Source organism: Ursus americanus, chromosome 1 (genome assembly GCF_024610735.1).
Source record: "Ursus americanus isolate L20-20 chromosome 1, mUrsAme1.1.p, whole genome shotgun sequence".
NCBI classification, from domain to species: Eukaryota; Metazoa; Chordata; class Mammalia; order Carnivora; family Ursidae; genus Ursus; species Ursus americanus.
The window spans coordinates 62428686-62450835 of NC_142127.1; the positions used below are offsets into that span (position 1 = coordinate 62428686).

Genomic DNA, 22150 nt, shown 5'->3' on the forward strand with positions numbered 1-22150 from the left:
ATAACAATACAGACATACCTCAAGAAGCAAGAAAGATCATTAACAAACAACCTAACCTTATTGCTAAAAGAGCTAGAAAAAGAACAAATCCCAAAGCCAGTAGAACGAAGAAAATAGCAAAGATTAAAGTAGAAATAAATGAGATAGAGACCAAATCCCCCCCCCCCAAAACAAACAAAAACTCCTTAAATGATAGAATAGATCGATGAAACCAGGAGCTTGTTCTCTGAAAAGATCAATAAAATTGATAAACTTTTCATCGGCTTATCAAGAAAAAGTGAGAGAGGACTCAAGTAAATAAAATCAGAAATGAAGGGAAAAAAAACCAATGCCACAGAAATACAAAAAATTATAAGAGAATATTATGAAAAATTGTATGCCAACAAATTGGGCAATGTAGAAGAAATGGATAAATTCCTAGAAACATAACACCTTCCAAAACTGAATCTGTTTCCAATAAGAAATAGAAAATTTGAACAGACCAACTACTAGCAAGGAAATGAATTGGTAATCAAAAAACTCCCAAAAAAGTCCAGGACCAGATAGCTTCACAGGTGAATTCTACCAAACATTTAAAGAAGAGTTAATACCTATTCTCAAACTTTTCCAGAAAATAGAAGAGGAAAGAAAGCTTCCAAATTCATTCAACAAGGCCAGCATTACCGTGATACCAAAACCAGATAAAGAAACTATAAAGAAAAGAGAAGTATAGGCCAATCTCTCTGATGAACATAGATGCAAAAATCTCATCAAAATATTAGAAAACCAAATCATACAATACATTAAAAAATGATTCATCACGATCAAATGGGGTTTATTCCAGGGATATAAGTGTGGTTCAATATTCATAAATCAATCAACATGATATATTACAATTAACAAGAGTTAGGACAAAAAAATCATCTCAATAGATGCAGAAAAAGATTTGACAAAGTACAACACCCACTCATGATAAAAACTCTCAACAAAATAGGTTTAGAGGGAACATTTTTCAACATAATAAAGGCCATATATGAAAAACTCACACTAAAATCATACTTAATAGTGAAAAACTAAGAGCTTTTCCTCTAAGCTCAAGAAAAAGACAAGGATATCCACTCTCACCATTTTATTCAACATAGTACTGAGAGTCCTAGTCATAGCAATCAGGCTAAAAATAAATAAATGACATCCAAATTGGTAAGGAAGAAGTAAGACTTTCAGTATTTGCAGATGACATAATCTATATAGACAGAACCTTATAGACTCCACCAAAAAAATACTAGAACTAATAAATAAATTCAGTAAGGTCACAGGATACAAAATCAATATATAGAAATCTGTTGCATTTCTCTACACCAATAATGAAGTAGCAGAAAGAGAAATTAAGAAAACAATCCCATTTATAATTGCATCAAAAGGAACAAAATACTTAGGAATAAATTTAACCAAGGAAGTGAAAGACCTGTACTCTGAAAACTATAAAACACTGATGAAAGAAATTGAAAATGGAGGGCGCCTGGGTAGCGCAGTCGTTAAGCTTCTGCCTTCGGCTCAGGGCGTGATCCCAGCACTGGGATCGAGCCCCACATCAGGCTCTTCCGCTGGGAGCCTGCTTCTTCCTCTCCCACTCCCACTGCTTGTGTTCCCTCTCTCGCTGGCTGTCTCTATGTCAAATAAATAAATAAATAAATCTTTAAAAAAAAAAAAAGAAATTGAAGATGACACAACAAATGGAAAGATAGTCCACATTCTAGGACGGAAAGAATTAATACTATTAAAATGTCCACACTACTCAAAGCAATCTACAGAGTCAATGTAATTTCTATCAGAATACAAACAACATTTTTCACAGAACTGGAACAAATAATCCTGAAATTTGTATGGAACCACAGAAGACCCCAAATTGCCAAAACAAACTTGAGAAACTAAAACAAAGCTGGAGGTATTACAACTCCAAATTTGAAGATATAAACAAAGCTGTAGTAATCAAAACAGTATAATACTGGCATAAAAATAGACACACAGATCAACAGAACGGAAGAGAGAGCCCAAAAATAAACCCAAACATATATGGTTAATTAATCTACAACAAAGGAGGCAAGAATATGCGATGAGGAAAAGACAGTTTCTTCAACAAATGATGCTGGGAAAACTAGTCAGCTATAGGCAAAAGAATGAAACTGGACCCCGTTCTTACACCATATGCAAAAATCAACTCAAAATGGATTAAAGACCTAAATGTGAAATCTGAAACCATAAAAATCCCCAAAGAAAACATAGATAGTAACTTCTTTGACATCAGCCATAGAGTCATTTTCCTAGAGATGTCTTCTCAGGCAAGGGAAGCAAAAGCAAAATTAAACTATTGGGACTACATAAAAATTAAATGCTTTCTGCACAGCAAAGGAAACCATCAACAAAATCAAAAGACAACCTACCAAATGGGGGATGATATTTGCAAGTGGTATATTTGATAAGGGTTACTATCCAAAATACATAAAAAAACTTATACAACTCAACACCAAAAAACCCCCAAACAATCTGATTAAAAATGGGCAGAGGATCTGAACAGACATTTTTCTAAAGCAGTAATACAGATGGTTGACAGACACACGAAAAGATGCTCAAGATCACAAATCATCAGGGAAATGCATATCAAAACCACAATGAGATATTACCTGATACCTGTCAGAATGGCTGAAACGAAAAACACAAGAAATAACAAGTGTTGGTGAGGATGTGGAGAAAAAGGATCCTTCATGCCCCATTGGAAATGCAAATTTGTGTATCCACTGTGGAAAGCAGTATGGAGGTTCTTCAAAAAATTAAAAATAGAATTACCATGATTTAGTAATTCACTAAAGGTAAATCACTGAAGGAAAACAAACACATGAATTCAAAAAGATAATGTACCTCTATGCTTATTGCAGCGTATTTACAATAGCCAAGTTATGAAAGCAACCCAAGTGTCCATCGATAGATGAATGGATAAAGAAGGTATGGTACACACAAACACACACAGAATGGAATATTACTCAACCATAGAAAAGAATGAGTCCTTGCCATTTACAACACCATAGATTAACGTAGAGGGTATATTCCTAAGTGAAATAAAGCAGTCAGAGAAAGACAAATACCATATGATCTCATTCATATGTGGAATTTAAGAAACAAAATAAATGAACAAAGAAAAAAAAAAGAGCAGCAAAATACCACTCTTTTTTTTCTTTTTCTTTTAAAGATTTTTATTAATTTTTTTTTTGAGAGAGAGAGAGAACAAGTGGGGAGGAGGGGCAGAGGGAGAGGGAGAAGCAGACTTCCTGCTGAGCAGGGACCCCAACATGGGACTCAAACCCAGGACCCTGGGATCATGACCTGAGCCGAAGGCAGATGCTCAACCAACTGAGTCAACCAGGTACCCAAAATTTCAGACTCTTAAATACAGAGAAGAAACTGGATGTTGTCAGAGGGGAGGTGAGTGGGGGAATGGGTGAAATAGATAAAGGGGATTAAGAGTACACTTACCTTGATGAGTACTAAGTTATTTATAGAATTGTTGAATCATTATATTGTATACCTGAAACTAATATAATGCTATATTTTAATAATACTTCAATAAAAAAGAGAAAGAAAAGGCATGTCACCTGCAAAATGTGACAGGAAGTTTTTTCTCTAAAAGTACTTCTTGACAAATTGAGCAGATATCATCTGAACCAATTTCCTTCTGTTGAATGTACCCATCTTCAATATGCACAGTTTCATCATTTGTTCCTTGTTGGGGAGTTTGAACTCGATGTATCCCTCGGAGCAAGTCACTGATTTCTCCTTCCACGAGACCTAACTGCAAAGCAGCTAGTGAAACATCCCAAAGTATTAAAATTCAGTGGCAAAACTGGAGATACAGAAATGTAATAACTTATGCTGAAAGTTAGAATTTTCTTTCAAATATCAGATAGTTTTGATTGAATTATTACATCTACATTTACCACTATTAGTATTTTTTTCAGCTAAAAGGTGAGGAAAGAGTCATTTAGAAAAAGAATGGAAGTTATCTTTTTTTCTTGTAACTGAAAAGAGTCAGTGCAAGTATTGCATTTTATAAAGGTTTTACATTAATTATATGATAGCACTCATCCTTGGATTGGTGTTATTATCATGTCTTCCATTTTGACTGTTCAACTTGTCCATAAACAAATATTTTATCAACATAGAATCAGAAGAAATGGACAAAAACATAAAGGAGAAACAGGGATATTTGAGTCGTTAGTAAAATTATTATTTGTTAAATGAATAGTGAATGAATGGATAAGAGGAGAGCAAGACTCAATTAATTGTGCCTACTCTCCTGTCTTGGTTTTATGTTTGTATAAGAGTGTCTTGGTAGCCACATCTTTCATAGATTTGGTTAGTATTCCTCAGGACAACCTATTATGAACCATGTTGCTTACAACCTTGGTATACACATTTTTTGAATTATGAATTTTCTCCATCCTGCTGTCTTTATAAGAAATTATTTTCTAATACATATAGTTTTGATCAGGGCATCCTAGATTTTTTATTCCCTGGCCCATCCCAGGCTCTTTTCCTTTTCTCTCTCCTTAACATGCCATAATTTAAATGCCATCTGTTATTGGTACCCCTGAATTCTATTCATTTTATACATCCTTTAATACATTTAGTAATTTTTAAAATAAATTTTTAAAATATTTGCAAGACAATAAAAAGCTTTATTTTTCTGGAAAGTCTTGCAATTAAACACTAAAAATACTGAAAACATCATAGATACATTTCAGTACAGAAATCTCTGTTCCTTGTATAAGGTGGGGTGTCAGGTGGAATGTAAGAGGCTAACATACTTTAATTAACTATTACTTTGGAGGATGAGGGCTATTTGTCACAGAGAGAGAAACATCTGCTCTCTAAAATAATGGGGAGGAAAATGAAGAACAAAAATTGTGCTTTTGGGAATAAAGATTTTCTAGGGCAGCAGAATTACTGAAACATAAAATTTCATAAGAGGATCTGGTCATAAACTGTCCTATGTGGTGTAATATGAATTGGAAAATGCAAGGGAGAAACAAACTTCTGAGATAACTTGGAATAATTAATGTATGAGACTATGAAAGAATATGGAATGGAAGATGTTCAATTTCATTAACATCAAAGAAAAGTGTGTTGAAATAGGAATGAGGCACAGACACAGAATAAATATTGCTATTGAATAAGCAGTGATAAATAAATGAAATGTTGTTTCCCTTATGCTATTTCTTTTTGCATTTAGAAAAGTTATATGAAGGGGGCGCCTGGGTGGCTCAGTCGTTAAGCGTCTGCCTTCGGCTCAGGGCATGATCCCAGAGTCCTGGGATCGAGCGCTATATTGGGCTCCTCCACTGGGAGCCTGCTTCCTCCTCTCCCACTCCCCCTGCTTGTGTTCCCTCTCTCGCTGACTGTCTCTCTCTCTGTCAAATAAATAAATAAAATCTTAAAAAAAAAAAAAAGAAAAGTTATATGAAGGCGTTTTAGATCTTCTAGGGGTATGTTAGACACATGTGAGAATGGACACTTTTCTTATTTAAGTTTACTAGGAATGAATAGATTATAATGAACCTTGTATCTGGTGTTGTTTCATGTTTTGTATGATAGCCTTTTTTTCTAAAACTATAGAAATATTATTAACATTTCAAAGTATTTCTATGTATTTTTTAATTATTTTCTTTGCGGACTTAAGTATTTTGGTTAAGTAATAATATAACCTAACATGAATCCCAAAGCAAAACTAAAAGAAAGTTGATACATTGTTGAAATTGCAATCAGCAAAAGTATTTTAAAGACCAATTTGGTAATACATATGGGTGGCAGACATAAAAATATTATTACTTTTACTCTAAAATCCAGTTACTGAGACTTCAGGCTAAAGTAATAATTGAAAGAAGAGAAAGTTTCATGTACAAAGAATGTAACAAGTAGTTAGAAATAAATTAAATGACTAACAATAGAAGAATGAAGGGAGAAGAAGAGAAGAGCTCAAAAAGTCTAGTTTATACTTTGCATTCTGTCTGCTGTTAGCATTGGACCTTTTAGAATCTCCCCTATAAAAGAAGAGAGGGGGCTCAGATAAACTAAAAGTTTCTCAAATGCCAACATTTATAAAATGAAGAGAAGGATAAGTTTCAACTCTTAGTTATTTGTCCCTCAGCTCTCTATTAAAAAGTAAACTATCAAAAAAAAATAGACATTGTATTTAGAAGGAACTATTAGGTGATAAATGCAGGTTTCGCCGTAAAACATTTGTTGGGTGATAAGAAAAAGAATGTTCGGTGTTCAGAAACTGGTATCTTTATTATAAAATTCCTGTGTAATTATCTTTGTAACTCTTCAAAAATAAGTCTCATGCTTTTGATATGCAGCACTAGAGTGCAAATATTTGTTTCCTGATGTGTTTTAGAAGAATTCAGGAATGATATTCAAAACACTCTTCCCTCATTACTAGTAACCATCTCCTTCATTTTGTATATACTTTGCATAATCTTAATGAATAACTGTTTATAGCTTTCTTTAAATTACTTTAATTTTCATGTATGTTTGTTTTAGCTTTCATTTAAACGATAAATCTTAAGATGTGCAAATAGGATTTTCTCAATGTTGGCAAAAACTTCTTTTAAATATAGGAGATATGCAAGATTTTTTATTTCAGTAGGAAGTATACATTTTTCAAAATTAATGTATAGGATTAAACATTTTAAAAATTCCCTATTGTAGACTTATAAAAAGAAAAAACATGGTTTCTGTCTTCAAGAAGTACAAAGAATAACACAATATTAAGTATTACATTGGCCCATATGAAATTGCTATTTTTGTAAATGAAAAAATCCACAAATGTTAGTATTCATATGTTTTTATTTATAGAAAGTACCTAGCAGAGGCTCCTGGCTAATACGCAGTACAATAAATATTTGCTGAGTTCAGTTGTGTGGAGCTGTACTATCTAATAGAGTAGCCAGCCGTTAGCCACATGTGGCTACCGAGCACTTGAAATGTGGCTCATGTGACTGAAAAACTGAATTTTTAATTTTGTTTCACTTAAATTTAAATTGAAAACTGATAATTGATAGCTACCGAAAAGTTTATAAATATGTTTGTAACAATTCAGGTATTACATGAATCTTTTTCCCAACTGATTACTTTTTGAAATCTAAATTCAGATAAAATATTTCCAGTGAAAACATAGTATCTGAGATGAGATGCTCTGTAAGTATAAAATACACACTAGACTTTGAGGACAGTATTAAAAATTGCATAATTTTTATATTGATAACATGTTGATGTGATAATATTTTGATGCATTGGATTAAATTAACATATTATTAGAAATCTTTTCCCCTGTCTCTTTTTGCTTTTTATAATACAGCTACTAGACAATTACATATGTGGCTTACATTATATTTCTATTGGACAGCACTAGTATAGAGGATTGTGAAAATGATATGTAAAACAGTGGGGAGATCAAATAAGACTTGGAGAAAATGTGAACATTTAACTTTGGGTGGATAAAATGAAGAAATAGAGAAGAAAACAATATGTATAATATCATAGAACCTAATCATTGTGTATGAAGGGATTGGGAGAGAAGATGAAGTAGAGAATTAAGGACATTTCAGAAAGAACCTTTTGTCTACAATGTGAAGGAGAAAGCAACAAAGTGCAGGCACTGAAAAGAAGGAGGCTACAAAGAATACTAGGGCTTGTGAAGGTGGACGAAGGTGAGAATGAGGATGGAGAGATGAGAACACTGTTGAGAAGAACATAGGATGTAACGTAAAGAGGATTTGTAGAAGGACTAGAGATATGAGGGAAGAAATTAGGAGAGGAAAAATCAAGGAGAATCCCATGGTTTCTAGTTTTGGAAACTAAAGAAGGAAAGCCAATATATGAGGTAGGGAATACTAGATGGGAGCACTAATGGGGAGAAATTTTTATTTAAAATGCCTCTGGGTCCTCCAAAACTGAGCTGCCCTGAAGGCAGCTGGAAATACTGCTCTGTTGATAAGATGTTGAAATCACTGGTATAGAGGTAACAGCTGACATAGAAAATGGGAGACATTTCTAAAAGAATGTGTAAAGTGAGAAGAGAGTACAGAAGAAAAATGCCTGTGAAACAGTAATTAATTTATTAACAAGTACAACTTTTAAATGTTTATTATAATTGTACTTATATGATAGTTGGGGGGAATTGAACTTGGCTAGTAAAACCAATACTCTTAGATCTAAAAAAAAAATTGAAAACCGATTGTTACTTTCTTTATGAACATAATAAACACTAATAAATTTTAAGATATCATTGCAATTCTTAGATGGGTCTATTGTAGGCCAAATAACCACATGACTACAGGAACAATTCCATAATGACAGTATCTTTTTTATAAAATCTACAAATCCAAATGAGCTATAACAAAATTATTTTTCTTTCTCTGGATTTTGAGGACTCCAGAACTTAAAGTTACACAACTATATGCTTGACTCTAAACTCAATTTAAGTACTGACATAAAAACTAGTTTATTCTTAAAAATATGTTTATACATATTTAAATATATTTATACATATTTGCATGCGAATTTCAGTTAGTAGACATTTTTGAATGAAATTACGTGCCATGTCAACTGTCTATTGATGGGATCTAAAAAATTACATTTCTTATTTTTCCTGTAATTAAAATAATTTTAAATATAGAAACCACTGTGAATCTTTGCTTAGGACACATGAGGGAAATTTTGCCTTCAGAATAACTGGCCATTGTTTCACCCCTTTTTAAATTAAATGCCGTTGAATTTGAAACGACATATAAAGTTACATTTTTTTTATTAAGGAAGAAAAACTTTCCAACTGTCTTAAATGTAACAAACTGAGCTATAGCTAGTTAATAGATTGTCTAGGAAAATAATTTTTTAAATTTAGAATATGTCCAAACAAAAAATTACTAAAATTGTTAACTTCAAAATAATAAAAGAAAAAATACAACTTACATTCATGATTTCTTGGAAGCTTGAATTTTTTCAACAAGACCCTAATATTCATAGACAGAAAACCAAAATAAAACATTTATTTCTGACATAACTTAAAAAGATATATTTTGTTTTAATTTTAAGGTAGGAATAGCATTATAGAATTTATACTGCTGACAATGTTATAAATAAACAACACTCATCAGTTTTCTGTTATATTAGTTAAATATGTTAACTATACTGAAATTAAAATAAAAAAACTCATACAAAAATAGTTAAATATATGTTTTAAAGTAAGCAAGTGAAAAATATATGTTTTAAAGTAAGCAAGTGAAAAAAGTGTGATAAATGAAAATAAAAGACATTTATAATAAAGAAATTTGCCAGAGAGAGTCCATGCATTTCTTTAGGACATATAGTTGTTCACAGAGACAGGTTAGTGAGGGAATTGAGGTATTCATAGTACTTTCTTTAAACTTCCCTAGAAGTTTCTTATTCCTGAAAATGGAGTAATTTTCTGGAGAGTACCAAATGACTGTTTTCCTCCATATACCACTTTAATACATGACAATAAAAATACTTGAAAAAGCACCAATTAAAATGGAATATTGTTCTTTAAAAGTGAGAAATACATATGAAATTCTTACATAAATATATTAAATATACTTTAGTATATTAAATATTTGAGTCTTATTCCCATTTAGTTTGGTATATGTATTTTTAAAAACGAGTTATATTATATAAAAATGAGAACAGAAAGCCTTGCCCTGAGGAAGCTAGCACTAAAAAAAATGAAAAAACCTATTTTAATAAATGTAATTTATTATTTTTAATAATAAAACCAAACTGTAAGTTTTGAAAGGAACATATTTTATATCTTCTATGCTAACTACAGCAAATTGTGTTAGCAATGCTGAATAAAAACTGATCAAAACAAAACAACAAAAACTTGGTAAATAAAAGCTTTGGAAATGACAGATATATATTGTTTTGTTTTTTTTTTTTTAACCTATGAAGAAAAGCATTCAAAATATGAGATACAAACTCTTCTCTCAATTTTTTTGTTCCATTTATTTTACTCTCAAATATCAAACTTTCTCTAATAGTATAATTCATGATTTGTTTGTATAAATATCGATGAATAAAACAAAATGAGTTGAAAGAATGAAAAAAATGGAAAAAATGGAAAGAATTCCAAACTACTTCCAAACATTAAATGGAAAGCGCTTTTTAAATTTCCATTTCTGGGATTTCCCCTACAAATAGGTTCTGACATTAGAGGAAAAATTTCAGATTTGTTGGAAGTAATCTTCAGTGGAGTCCTACTACTGTCTTGAAAGATTCATAGTAAAATGCTTATTGAAAACAAAAATAACACAAAATATATCATAATGAGAAAAAATTCTAATGAAATTTTTGCTATTAAATAATTTGTTGTACTGAATTTACAGAGAAAACAAACAATGCATCTGTTAGAAAGAATAAAAATAAAAATGTATTCAGAGATTTATTTTTAACTGACAGCAAATAGAAATTCTGTAGTGAGAACATAATTATCATTAGTGATGCGAATCAGGTAGGTTTTTCTTTTTCTTTATAGCTAGATTTCACATTTGTACATCATGAGACCCTAGGAAGTGATTTTTTTCTTATTAAAAACATTAACGTTCAAAACTTGTAGAGGTGGTAATATGTTTCTCAAGTTAAACCTTACTTAATTTTCAGAATGAGATAAAATACCCCAAAATATACTGAAAAACTACAGCCATTTTACCTTTATATTCTCCCAACACCAAATTTCTTTAATCTTGCAGTACTTAAATCATGAAAAAGGCAATATACAAAGATGTTCCTTTGTGGCAGATCTTTATCACAGAGTTACTTACCAGCATATATGCTTACAAAGTTCCCCTCCTTTCAGAAATGTGGAACAGTTACAAACATGAGGATTTCCTAAAAAAACCTTTAAAAGAAAAATGCATACTTAAAAAAAAAAAAACACTCCAGGTAATTTTTAGTGTTAGGATAAAATTAACTTAATAGATAATAGGATTAAAAGACATTTCAAGAAGTAATTTAGTTTAGGTGACTACAAAGGTTGAATATAGTCTATTGAGATATGTTAACTCTTGACACCAGTCTCTTCATATTCTTTGTCTGGTCAACAACTTGCATTATCAGTTAAGACTGTTTTTAGATGACCTACACTCAAGCAGTTGAAAAGAAATCAAATTTTAAAAGCTTTTTATAAAAAAATTCTATACATTTCTTACTGAAAATTCATTCTGCCTTGCAGTGAGCTAAAGATCTTTTGTAAACTAGCTTACCTTGGATTTTTGTTTGTTTTGTAAATTTAAATTGACATATAATTTTACTTGAGAAGACTGATTTTATTCACCAAGCCTATATTGGATACTACAGTAAGTGATATAAGGGACAAAGTAAAAAAAAAAAAGAAAAAAGAAAAAAGAAAAGGCTGTCTTAAATAAGCACAGGCTAGTAATTTGTATTCAGTACTTAAAATGCTGGACACTAAATTAAAATTTTCCAAATCAACACCTGGGAAGTGAGATGGATGGTGGCTGACCTTTGAGTGGCAAGAGTGGGATATGCAAGTATAAAATATCTGTTGTCTTTCAGCAAAATTATAATTTTTATTAAGACCATTTCAAGGCATCGTCATCTAAACAGTACTTTAAAAGGATCTTCTTGGAGTTTTAAAGTAACTAAAGAGTAAAGAAAAACCAATTTTATTTATTTAGTAAATATTTACAGTATGTAAATAGGTCATAGGATTTTCATTTCGTCTGAGTTGCAGGGCTAGTCAGTGCTAACAACGGATGCAAGAATGCACGCAATGCAAACCCTATATTTAAACAAAACGTCTCACATTTTAAGATCAAGCAAGGCCATTATCTTACAAGAGTTGGATGCATTTGGAGTACCGACTTCCAAAAACGAAACTTTTCTCACAAACACTATTTCCCTCTGCAATCTGCACATCTTTAGGGTCTGGAACTCGCGCGGGTGGGGTGGGTGTGGCAGCGGGAATCCGCAGGGAGTGTGAGGGTGGCTAGATACCAGGCAGGCCCAGGAGGACCAAGCGGGTGGGCCAGGCGGGTGGGCCAGGCTGGAGCAGAGGCAAGTTGGGGGCGGTAATTACTCGGAAATCCCTGTTTTCCGGCTCCTCCTCCCTCAGCAGGAAGCCAGTGGGACCCATCTCTCGTAGGAGGTAGATGCTGCTGCTCATCGCCTGGTCTTGTTGCCAGCTGAGGTGGTCGCTCAAGTGTCTCCGCCTTTCAGAGGCTTTATAGCCTCGGCGAAGCATCCTGCGTGGATGCGGGCGAAGGCAGCCCCTCTGGGAGACTCTTCGAGGTGCCCGCCGGTCTCCATGACAACCGCGTGCCGGCCGGTTGCCTTGGTGATGGTGGTTGAGCTCCCTGGTGTCCCGGCGTGCCTTGAGCCAAGCTAGAGCTGGCAACAGAAGTGCGAGGGGAGGAGGGTGTCGATTTCGCTGCTCTCAGCCGCCTCCACACCCTCCTGAAGCGACCTTCCTGGCTGAGAAGTGTTTCTAATGCCCAACTGGCTGATTTAAAAGCTGGCGGCCAAAGGCATAGCTGTCAAATCTCTCGCGTTCCTTTTGCTGGTTCCTCGCAGGCGGGGCTGGTGAAATCGTGTGTTAGGACATCGCACAACCTGGTTACTGTTTGGGCTCTGCATGCTAAAATTATTCTGTTACGATTCATCGTCTTTATCGGAAAGCCCAGAGTGATTGTTTTTGTTCAACAATATTCCACCAACACTTCCCGAGTGCTCACTATGTGCATAATCTGAGTGAGTTGCTGGGGGAAGATCTAAGATGCAGAAGACAGGAATCTAATCCCTAAAAAGCTAGATCCTTAAATCGGGATGTGTGTGTGGAGGGGTGTGGTTTCAAAGCAAGAGGAGCCATCTCTAAATTGCGTATTTGGTTAGGGATGGGTGTTGGGCGTAGTGCAGAATCCATTGATTCTGTCCTCTAAATCTACAACCTCTGTTCAAAGGAATAAGATTTTTGAAGTATGCAACATTGATTCAGTAATTCAAATTGTCTGTGAGCTTTGTTACCACACGCTAGTGGGAGAGCTGCAATAAAGTTGAGTCAAGTAAAGAAGCATGTTACTAGAATGTTTCTGAGAAAATGAAATCAGGAAATGGATACTTGGGCCCCAGTACCATAAGCAAAGATGGAGGATACTTGTCCCATTTTATCGTTGGTGGAAGCCACAACTAGATTATGTCAAGAGCAGAAAGCAGAAAATAGCAAAGGCCACGATTAGAGAAGATGATGGAAATGGCACCTTGCACATGTGAGACAGGCACATAAACATCATTGAATCCTAGGTCTAAGGTTTTAACTTACTAAATTTTATTACTACTTTCCTATTCTGACTAATAACAGCTAACATACATACAACCACAATCCCAACTTTGCTGTCAACTTAACGGTACTAGATGTTAAAGTAAAACATTATACATCAAGGAAAAACTTCATATTGAAACCAAAAGAAATTATAAATTGAATTCACTCAGTTTATTTTTTAATACGTATCATTAAAAAATTCAAAATAAATTACTAACAATCTGCACAAGATGAGTTGGGTTCAGAGTGAAGGCATTTTATTCCACTGTCATTCCCTCTCTCTCTCTCCCCATATATATGTACATGTATAATATACATAAAATATATGTCTCCATATAATATATATCTCTATATTATGTGAATATAAAGTAATACAGTTATTTAAGAATTACCTTGAAGAGAACTTTAAGAAATGAACAATAGAAAAATAATTGTTAAAAATGTTATGTTTTACTTATTGTGATTAGATGATGGCTGCTCCATACATAAGTGATAAACATCATTTTCAGAAAGGTTACGTGTTTAAGACACAATAATCTTTATGTAAACTAAATGTAGGTTCATAAATTCCACTTTGGGGGGCTGATAAAAGTAGGAATATTCATGCTTTCATGGAAGTTAAAAAGAGAAAGCACAGATTGTTAGACAGAACTTCAGTCTAGATGTAAGACATTTGTTTTTATATCTGTCAGTTAAGACTTTAAAACATTTTTATAGCCAGGTGACTATCCCATATGTTTGCTTCATCTCTTAAGAGTGTATGACATGAGTAATATTTGCAAATATTAAATAAAGGAATTAAATTTCTCTCAAGTTTGTTGTGTTCCCTTCCAAGTTACATTTTGGAGCATATTGTCCCAGAGATGAAGGAAGTGGTTAGTACTAGAAATGACTCATTGATAAGCTTTGAGTTTCATGAATTAAGTTTTAGCAATACAATTTAGCCATAAAAGACAGGAATTAATAAATTTTATCAATCAGTCAATCTTACCTATACAGGTTAAGATAGAAAAAATTGGGCCTATAGTATTAGACCTTGGGATTGTGGAAGAGAATGCCCCTGGGGGGTGGGAAGAAGACTAACAGAAGTCAGTGGAAGAAGTCAGCTGCTAATCTCACATGGGTGCATTTGTGTTGGGGTGAGAGTGGGAGTGTGTGGAGGGATGGATTGAAACATTGACATGGGCTTGGGGAGACTGAGAACACATCTAGGGTAGGTGTGTGGCATCAGGACGTGTACTTCTGGAATAGTGTCAGACAGGAGCTGATTGCTGGGAATCTTCAGCTTTTGGCTTAGTGTCCCCTAACATGAAGTGAGCAATATGCAGAGGTGCCTGTTGAAGACATATAGGTAAATCAACTGCTTGTAATGTCCTTGTTCTCAAGAATTAAAGACATACAATGAATATAGGAATTTGTGCTTACATCTAAAGAATGGGCACAAAAGGCAGAATACTAGTGTCTGACTAAGGTGATGCAGAAGTCAACAATTTCAAGACAATAGAAGCAAATAGAACCAAGGACTCCAGTGCGGGGTTTCAACATGACACCTCCTTTGTAAAAAAAAAAAAATATAGTCAAATAGAGTGAGTCACAACTCAGTGATCACCAACAGGGAATAGCTCAGGCTGACCCCTGCAGAAGTGACCAGCTAGAATCCAGTGGACATTGTGCAGATTCAAGATCATCATCTGTTGTCATCAGAAATATGGTTATATAGGGGCTCCTGGGTGGCACAGCGGTTAAGCATCTGCCTTCGGCTCAGGGCGTGATCCTGGTGTTATGGGATCGAGCCCCACATCAGGCTCCTCTGCTATGAGCCTGCTTCTTCCTCTCCCACTCCCCCTGCTTGTGTTCCCTCTCTCGCTGGCTGTCTCTATCTCTGTCTAATAAATAAATGAAAAATCTTAAAAAAAAATATGGTTATATAAGCTCACATACCTTTTTGAAGAGAAATAGGGGATGGGTGGAAATCTGAAATGCTAAGCATTTTATCTTTACTAGTGACTAAGGCAGACTTAACATTCCCCTCATCTTGACTAAACCTTAGATAGGTTTCTTCCTGACCTCCATTTTCTTAGAGCATTTATTCTAGAAAACTTTAAGCGTGACTGGGTTGCTCAGTCGTTAGGCATCTGCCTTTGGCTCAGGTCATGATCCTGGGGTCCTGGGATCAAGCCCCGCATGGGGCTCCCTGCTCAGTGGGATGTCTGCTTCTCCCTCTCCCACTCCACTTGTTTGCGTTCCCTCTCTCGCCATCTCACTCTCTCTCTGCCAAATAAATAAAATCTTAAAAAAAAATCTTAAAATTTCAAAAAACTTTAAATTGTATTGTTTTCTGTCCCTTTGAGATGTAAATTTTCTCCCAGCCTCTTGCTAATTTTATAAACACAGTAGTGTATTTCTGAAGTACCTGGAAACCAACTCTTTTTGAAATAGAATCATCAAGAAAAATAGTGCCCCTATCTCCTAGTCTTTGTGGCAGTGTGGAACCTAACTTTGGTGATAACCAATAAGCAGTTGCCAATGGCCTAATCACTTTGACCAACCTTCTTCCTAATGTCCTCCAGTACTTTTCCACTAGCTTGCTGCAGGCTTCAAAACGTTCCTTTTGTTTCAATGAACTTGAAGTCAATCTCTCTCTTTCCTACTGCAATCATCTTGAATAAAGTCTTCCTTGAGTGTTTAACCCTGTCCGGTGCAATTTTTTTTTGGCAATGATACCATTCATCTAAAAAATACTATCAAATCAGACTAAACTTATAGTTTACTGAAGTTTCTTTTTCTTCTTGTTATCAAGGGGAGTAGTAGCTAGCAAAGATGATTGGACCATTTATAGAGAAAACATAGTTCAATTTTTTGCACATCCAAGTGTAACAAATTTGTAACCTACTGTGAGTATGATTGGGACTTTTAGTTTAAGATGTCAGACTGAGTAGATAATGTCAGTTCTCTTCCATCTGAAGAGCCTATGAAAATAATAAAAAGTAAAAAGGTTGCAACCTCTGGTACTGAAAAGAACTAGAGAGGACTGAGGTAGGTAGACTTCTAAGAATGACCCCAATGACCTTTGCCCTTGTATAGTTCCCTCTCCTGTGAATATGTCATGTTACATGGCAAAAGATTTTGCTGATATAATAAAGGTTGGTCTCAGTTGACTCTGTTGAGATAAATGGGAGATAATTTGGGTCATCCTGATCTAAACATACAGCTCCTTTAATAGCACAGAGTTTTCTCTGGCTGGTGGCAGGAGAGGTCTGAAAGGAAGCATAGTTTTCTTGCTGGCATTGAAGATGGAGGAGGCCACCTGAAAAGAATGCTGGGGACCTCTGGAAGAAAAAAGTAGCCTCTGGCTGAGAGCCAGAAACAAAATGGGGGACTTAGACCTATAGCAGTAAGAAGCTGGATATTGCCAGATGAAATCAGGTCTGACACCTTGACTTTAGTCTCTGGATATTGCCAGTTGAAATCAGGTCTGACACCTTGATTTCAGTCTCTGACCAGAAAATGCAGCTGGGTCTGCCTCAGCTTCTGACCTACTGAACTGACCTAATAATGGGTGTTGTTTTAAGTCATTGTTTGTGGTAATTTTTAAAATATCAATAGAAAATGAATATATGGGGCCATTGGCAAATGGATATGGGGTCGTTGGCAAATTTCAACAAACTGCTAGAGGGACAAATATGAATGAGAAGTGCTGACTGACTGTCTCAGGGGGAACTAAGTGATGGTGTGAACATAAAACAGTTTGCTCCTTGTTATCTGCCGCATTGGGTTGGACAAGAGAATCACTCTGGCTGGTTCTAAGTATAAAGAAATTTATTATAGGATATAAGTTAGCTTGCAGAATGTTTACTAAGGCCACAGAAATCTAACTTTGATTATATACTAAGGTGAGGCACTCAGGAAAATTGTTCATTCATACCCTGAGATTTTTTGCAATGGCAATACCTCTGAGTCACTCAAGAAGCTAGGGACCAGACATCAGTACCTCCACCATTGTTGCAGAAAACCAAAGAACTTCTTAACTCTAATTGCTAGTTGGGCTTCATGGTCTCAAGAGCTTTACTGCTGCCTTTCAGGTCTGGGCAGAAGCTAGCAATGTGTTACAATCTAGAGGCCAAAAGAAAAAAAATCTGGGAAATATGGAAAGTTGGTTTTAAAAAAACTGGACAGGTAACAAAATGGCTAAGAGATGGAAGTTAAAATAGTTTGGCCAGCCAAAAGGAAAAATAAGGGAATCAGAAAGAGCTTTTTGGTTTTAAAAATGATTGTCAAAAAAAAAAAAAAATCCCACCACTGAGGGAATTTACTTTCAAGTGGAAACAGCTTTTCAAGTGTTACGTAGGATGAATGAATTATAATTACTACCATACTTAGATATGTGATTAATCAATTTCAGAACATTAAAGAGAATGAGAAAACCCATTTACAGAATAAAAAAAATAGGTACAAAGAAGCAAAAATTAGATAAACATCAACTTTTAAATTTGTGTTTATATTTATCTAAGTAGGACTCAGAAAGCTTATTTCCCATGCATGATTAATGTGTGCGGAACTAGAGTATATATACCAGAAAAATCGGGGTCATTTTGATTTTATGCTTATTATTATTTTTTGTTTAATTTTATGTTTAAATGGTTCCTATTAATCAACACCTGTCCTTTTATGACATAGCTTCTCTGTTTTCTTTATTTAGTTGATTCATTCCTTGATTGGTTTGAATAATCTCTTGTATTCTTTTTGCAAGAAGAGAATGTGTTATATACTTTGTAATCTTGAGTAACCTAAATTGTCTTAAAACTGCTTTCACAGGGGAATGACAATTTGGCTGGCTATAAAACACTTGGATAAAAATCTTTCTCCTTTAACCCTAAAAATATTGCTATATATTTTGCAGGTGATCTGTGATATAGAGGGTATAACTCTGAGACCAGCCTAATTTTTTATTCTTTATGTATTGGTAATATTTAAAACAAATTTAAGATTTCAACCAGGATCATTTCATGAGTTTTCCATTTCCATCTGTTCATTAATTTTCTAGTTATCCTCTTCTTATTGATTTCTAGTTTCATACCATTGTGTTCAGAGAAGATACTTGGTATGATTCAATCTTCTTGAATTTTCTGAGAATTGTTTTGTGGCCTAACATATCCTAGAAACACGGCTTACTATCCTAGAAAACAGGCCTAACTAACAACCTAGAATATCTTTCATGTGTGCTTGAGAAGAATATGTATTATGCTGTTGGATAGAATGTTCTGTATATGTCAGTTAGGTCCATTTGGTTTATGGTGTTGTTCAAATCCATTATCTCCTTATTGATTCTCTGGATGAGCTATCCATCGCTGAGAGTGGGGTATTAGAGTCCCCAACTATTATTGTATTATTATTTATTTCTCCTTTTAGCTCTGTTGATTTTTGATTTCTATATTTAGGTATTCTGATGTTGGGTGCATAAATATTTACAATTGTTATACCTTTTGGATGTATTCACCCATTTATCATTATATAATGACTTTTTTTTAATCATTTTTAGATTGAAGTCTATTTTATCTGATATAAACATAGCTACCCCTGCTTTTTTTTTTTTAATTGCCATTTGCCTGAAGTGTCTTTTTCCAACCTTCACTCTCAAGTTTATATGTCTTTAAGGTTAAAGCGAGTTTCTTTTATATTTATATGTTTATTTTTACTTTTATTTTTATTAGTAAATGTGGGGCTTGAGGTCATGACTCTGAGATCAAGACCTGAGCTGAGATCAAGAGTCAGATGCTTAACTGAATGAGTCACCCACCCCTAAAATGAGTCTTGTAAAGGCAGCATATTGTTGGATTTTCTTTTTATCCATTCAACCATTCTATATCTTCTAACTGAAGAATTTAATTTGTCTTTAAAGTAATTATTGATAGGTAAGAACTTACTATTGTCATTTTGTTAATTGTTTTCTGGTTGTTTTGTAGATCTGTTTTTTCCTGTTTCTTATCCTGCTTTCTTTTTGTGTGTGTTTTGATTTCTTTTGTTATAGTATGCTTTGCCTTCTTTATTGTGTTCTTTTGTGTACTTACTATAGGATTTTTTGCTTGTGGTTGATAAGCCCTACAGAACATATCTTAAACTTATAACATCCTATTTTTAAACTGATAACAACTTCAATAGAATTTGTAAACTTTTACTTTTTCTCCTCCTCACATTTTAGGTTATTGCTGTTACAATTTACATGTTTTTATTGTGTAACTAATAACAGATTATTGTATTTATGGTTTGTTTTCTTTTTAAACTAGAGTTGTAAATGAATTATGCATCACTATTACCATATTGCAAAATCTAACTATGATTATATATTTACTATTAGATTATAAATTTATGCTACGTTTTTGAGTTTTTATGATATTAATTAGAATTCTTTTACTTACCACTTGAAGAACTGTCTTCAGGATTTCTTGTAAGGGAGAACCTCTTTAACATTTCTTATAAGGCAGTCTGGTTGTAATGAACCCCCTCAGTTTTTGTTTGTTCAAGCAAGTATTTATCTCTCAGTTTCTGAAGGATAGCTCTACTAGGTTTAGAATTCTTGGTTGACAGTTATGTTCTTCCAGTATTTTTAATATGTCATCCCATTCTCTCCTGCCCTGAAAATTTTCTTGTTCAGATCCACTAGTCTTATGAGGATTCTTCTTGCATATAGCTTTTCTCTTTTTTCTTGCTGCTCTTAAAATTCTTTCTTTGACTTTTGACAATTTAATTATAATGTGTCTCAGGTTAGCCCTATCTGATTCAATCTATTTGAGGTCTTTTGGGCCTCAAGGATGTGGATGTCCATTTCTCTCTCTAGGTTCAAAAAGTTTTTAGCCATTATTACTTTAAATATAGTTTCTGTCCCTTTCCCACTTCTCCTTCTGGAATTCCAATAATGCAGATATTATTTCTTTTATTGTGTCCCATAATTTCCACAAGCTTTCTTCACTGTTTTTATTCCTTTTTTGCTTCTCTGACTATGTAATTTCCAATGTCCTGTCCTCCAGATAGTTGATTCTTTCTTCTTTATGATCAAATCTATTTTTTAAACTCTCTATTGAATTCTTCAATTCAGTTCTTTTTTCAACTATTTTTCAACTATAGGATTTGTTTGATTTTTTTTAATGGTTTCTATTTCCTTGTATTTCTCTTTTTGTTCATGCATTGTTTTCTTAAATTCATTTAATTGTCTATATTTTTTTTTGTACAGTAAACTTCTTTAGGAACATTATTCCGAATTTTTCATCTGACAGTTCATAGGTCTCCATTTCTTTAGGGTCAGTTGTGGGAGCTTTATTAGTTTCCTTTGGTGGTACCACATTTACCTGATTTATTTGTGACCCTTGATTCCTTATGTTAGTATCTGCATTTGAGTAATCAGGCTCTTCTTCCAAACTTTACAGGTTTTGACAGAGATACTTCTTCACCAGTCATCTCAGTTTGAGTTTCTTGGTATGTTTCTTGACAACATCCTTGAGCAAGTGGGGCCGCTATTATGGTCTGGTTTTGGGTGAGGCAACCATTTGAGTTCTGAGAACATGGAATGGGATAGGTGTGCCGCTGGTTCAAAACAGTTGGGAAGGACTGCTGGCTTGATTCCCTTCCTAAGTGAGGCTGAAGGATGGGCTTTGTGGTTGCCTGGATTCTCTGATCAGGCTTACTACATGATCAGGACTAGGTACTATATTCAGTGGTAGATTGGCTATGAATTATCTTCCCTGCCTGGCAGGGCAGCAGGACAAGGCCCAAAGCCTATATAGATCATTGTTTGTGGGTCTGAATTAGGCCGGAGTGTGCACTGAATTCCCTGGTCAGGTGAGGCCACTAGTTCTGCTCTGCAGACAGGAGAAACCAGGGGCTGTACAGTCCATTCAAGTGCCACTGTATCTAGTGCTGTTGGATGGACATTGCAGCTTCCTGTGATCTAGGTTCTCTGGTCAAACAGGCTGAAGGCTGTGTTCAGTAATGACTGGGGCTATAAATTAGATTCCCTGCCCAGGTGCCATGGGAGAAGCAACTCTAGAGCTAGTAGGGTTCTTTGTTTGTTGTCTTAACTCAAGCTAACTTACACCACAACTTCCCTGACTGAACAGAGCCACTGACTTTATTTTCCAAACTATTGGCTCTACCTATATGCCTCTCAGCTCCAGGAGCTGTCTCCAGCCTTTCTAGTCAGATGGGGCCAGAAGACACTTTCCACTGCAGGTAGGGCTATGTCTCAGTTCCTTTGTTTGGGTGGGAGTGGGAGGGGGACAGACTGCTCCAGGCTGCTTAATTTCTCAAACAGGCTATCCAGGCACGGGGGATGGGGGGGGGGGGCAAGAACTACCCTCAGCCTTGGCCATGAGTTAATCCCCCTGCCTATGCATAGCATGGAAATGCTCCACACCCAGCACTGGCTTTACTTGTAGGGGTGATCAGCTCTGCTTGCCTGCTTGCCTGCCTGCCCCTTGGCTCAAGCATTGCTGCACTGCACTGCTTCCAGGAGTTGTCAACAGCTTTTCTGGGCAGGTGGGGCTGGAAGACACTCTCCATGGAGGGTGGGGCTGTGATTCTGCTTCTTGCCTGGGTGTGGGCAAACTGGGCTCTAGGGCTAGCAAAACTGCCTCTGAATCAGGCAGATCAGTGTGCCTAGCTTGGTTCTGCAGATGAGCAATACCTCTGGTTGGGATCAGTACTTGGGCAATGCAGATATGAACTCAGTCTGCCAAGATTGCAGACTGGTGGTTGCAAAGCCCTTCCCCCTTT

The 22150-nt window shown here is 35.0% G+C and overlaps 1 protein-coding gene across 1 annotated transcript in view; it reads right to left on the reverse strand.

Annotated features, from left to right (window-relative positions):
• The window catches only part of ZSWIM2 (zinc finger SWIM-type containing 2), a 30308-nt gene extending 17998 nt beyond the window's left edge, over positions 1-12310 (reverse strand). The window contains exons 1-4 of the mRNA XM_045806116.1: positions 12146-12310; positions 10869-10945; positions 9004-9044; positions 3627-3834 (exon numbers count right to left, since the gene is read on the reverse strand). Coding sequence (XP_045662072.1) covers positions 3627-3834; positions 9004-9044; positions 10869-10945; positions 12146-12310 — 491 coding nt within the window. The remainder of the gene's footprint in view (positions 1-3626; positions 3835-9003; positions 9045-10868; positions 10946-12145) is intronic.
• Positions 12311-22150: the final 9840 nt, after the last annotated feature.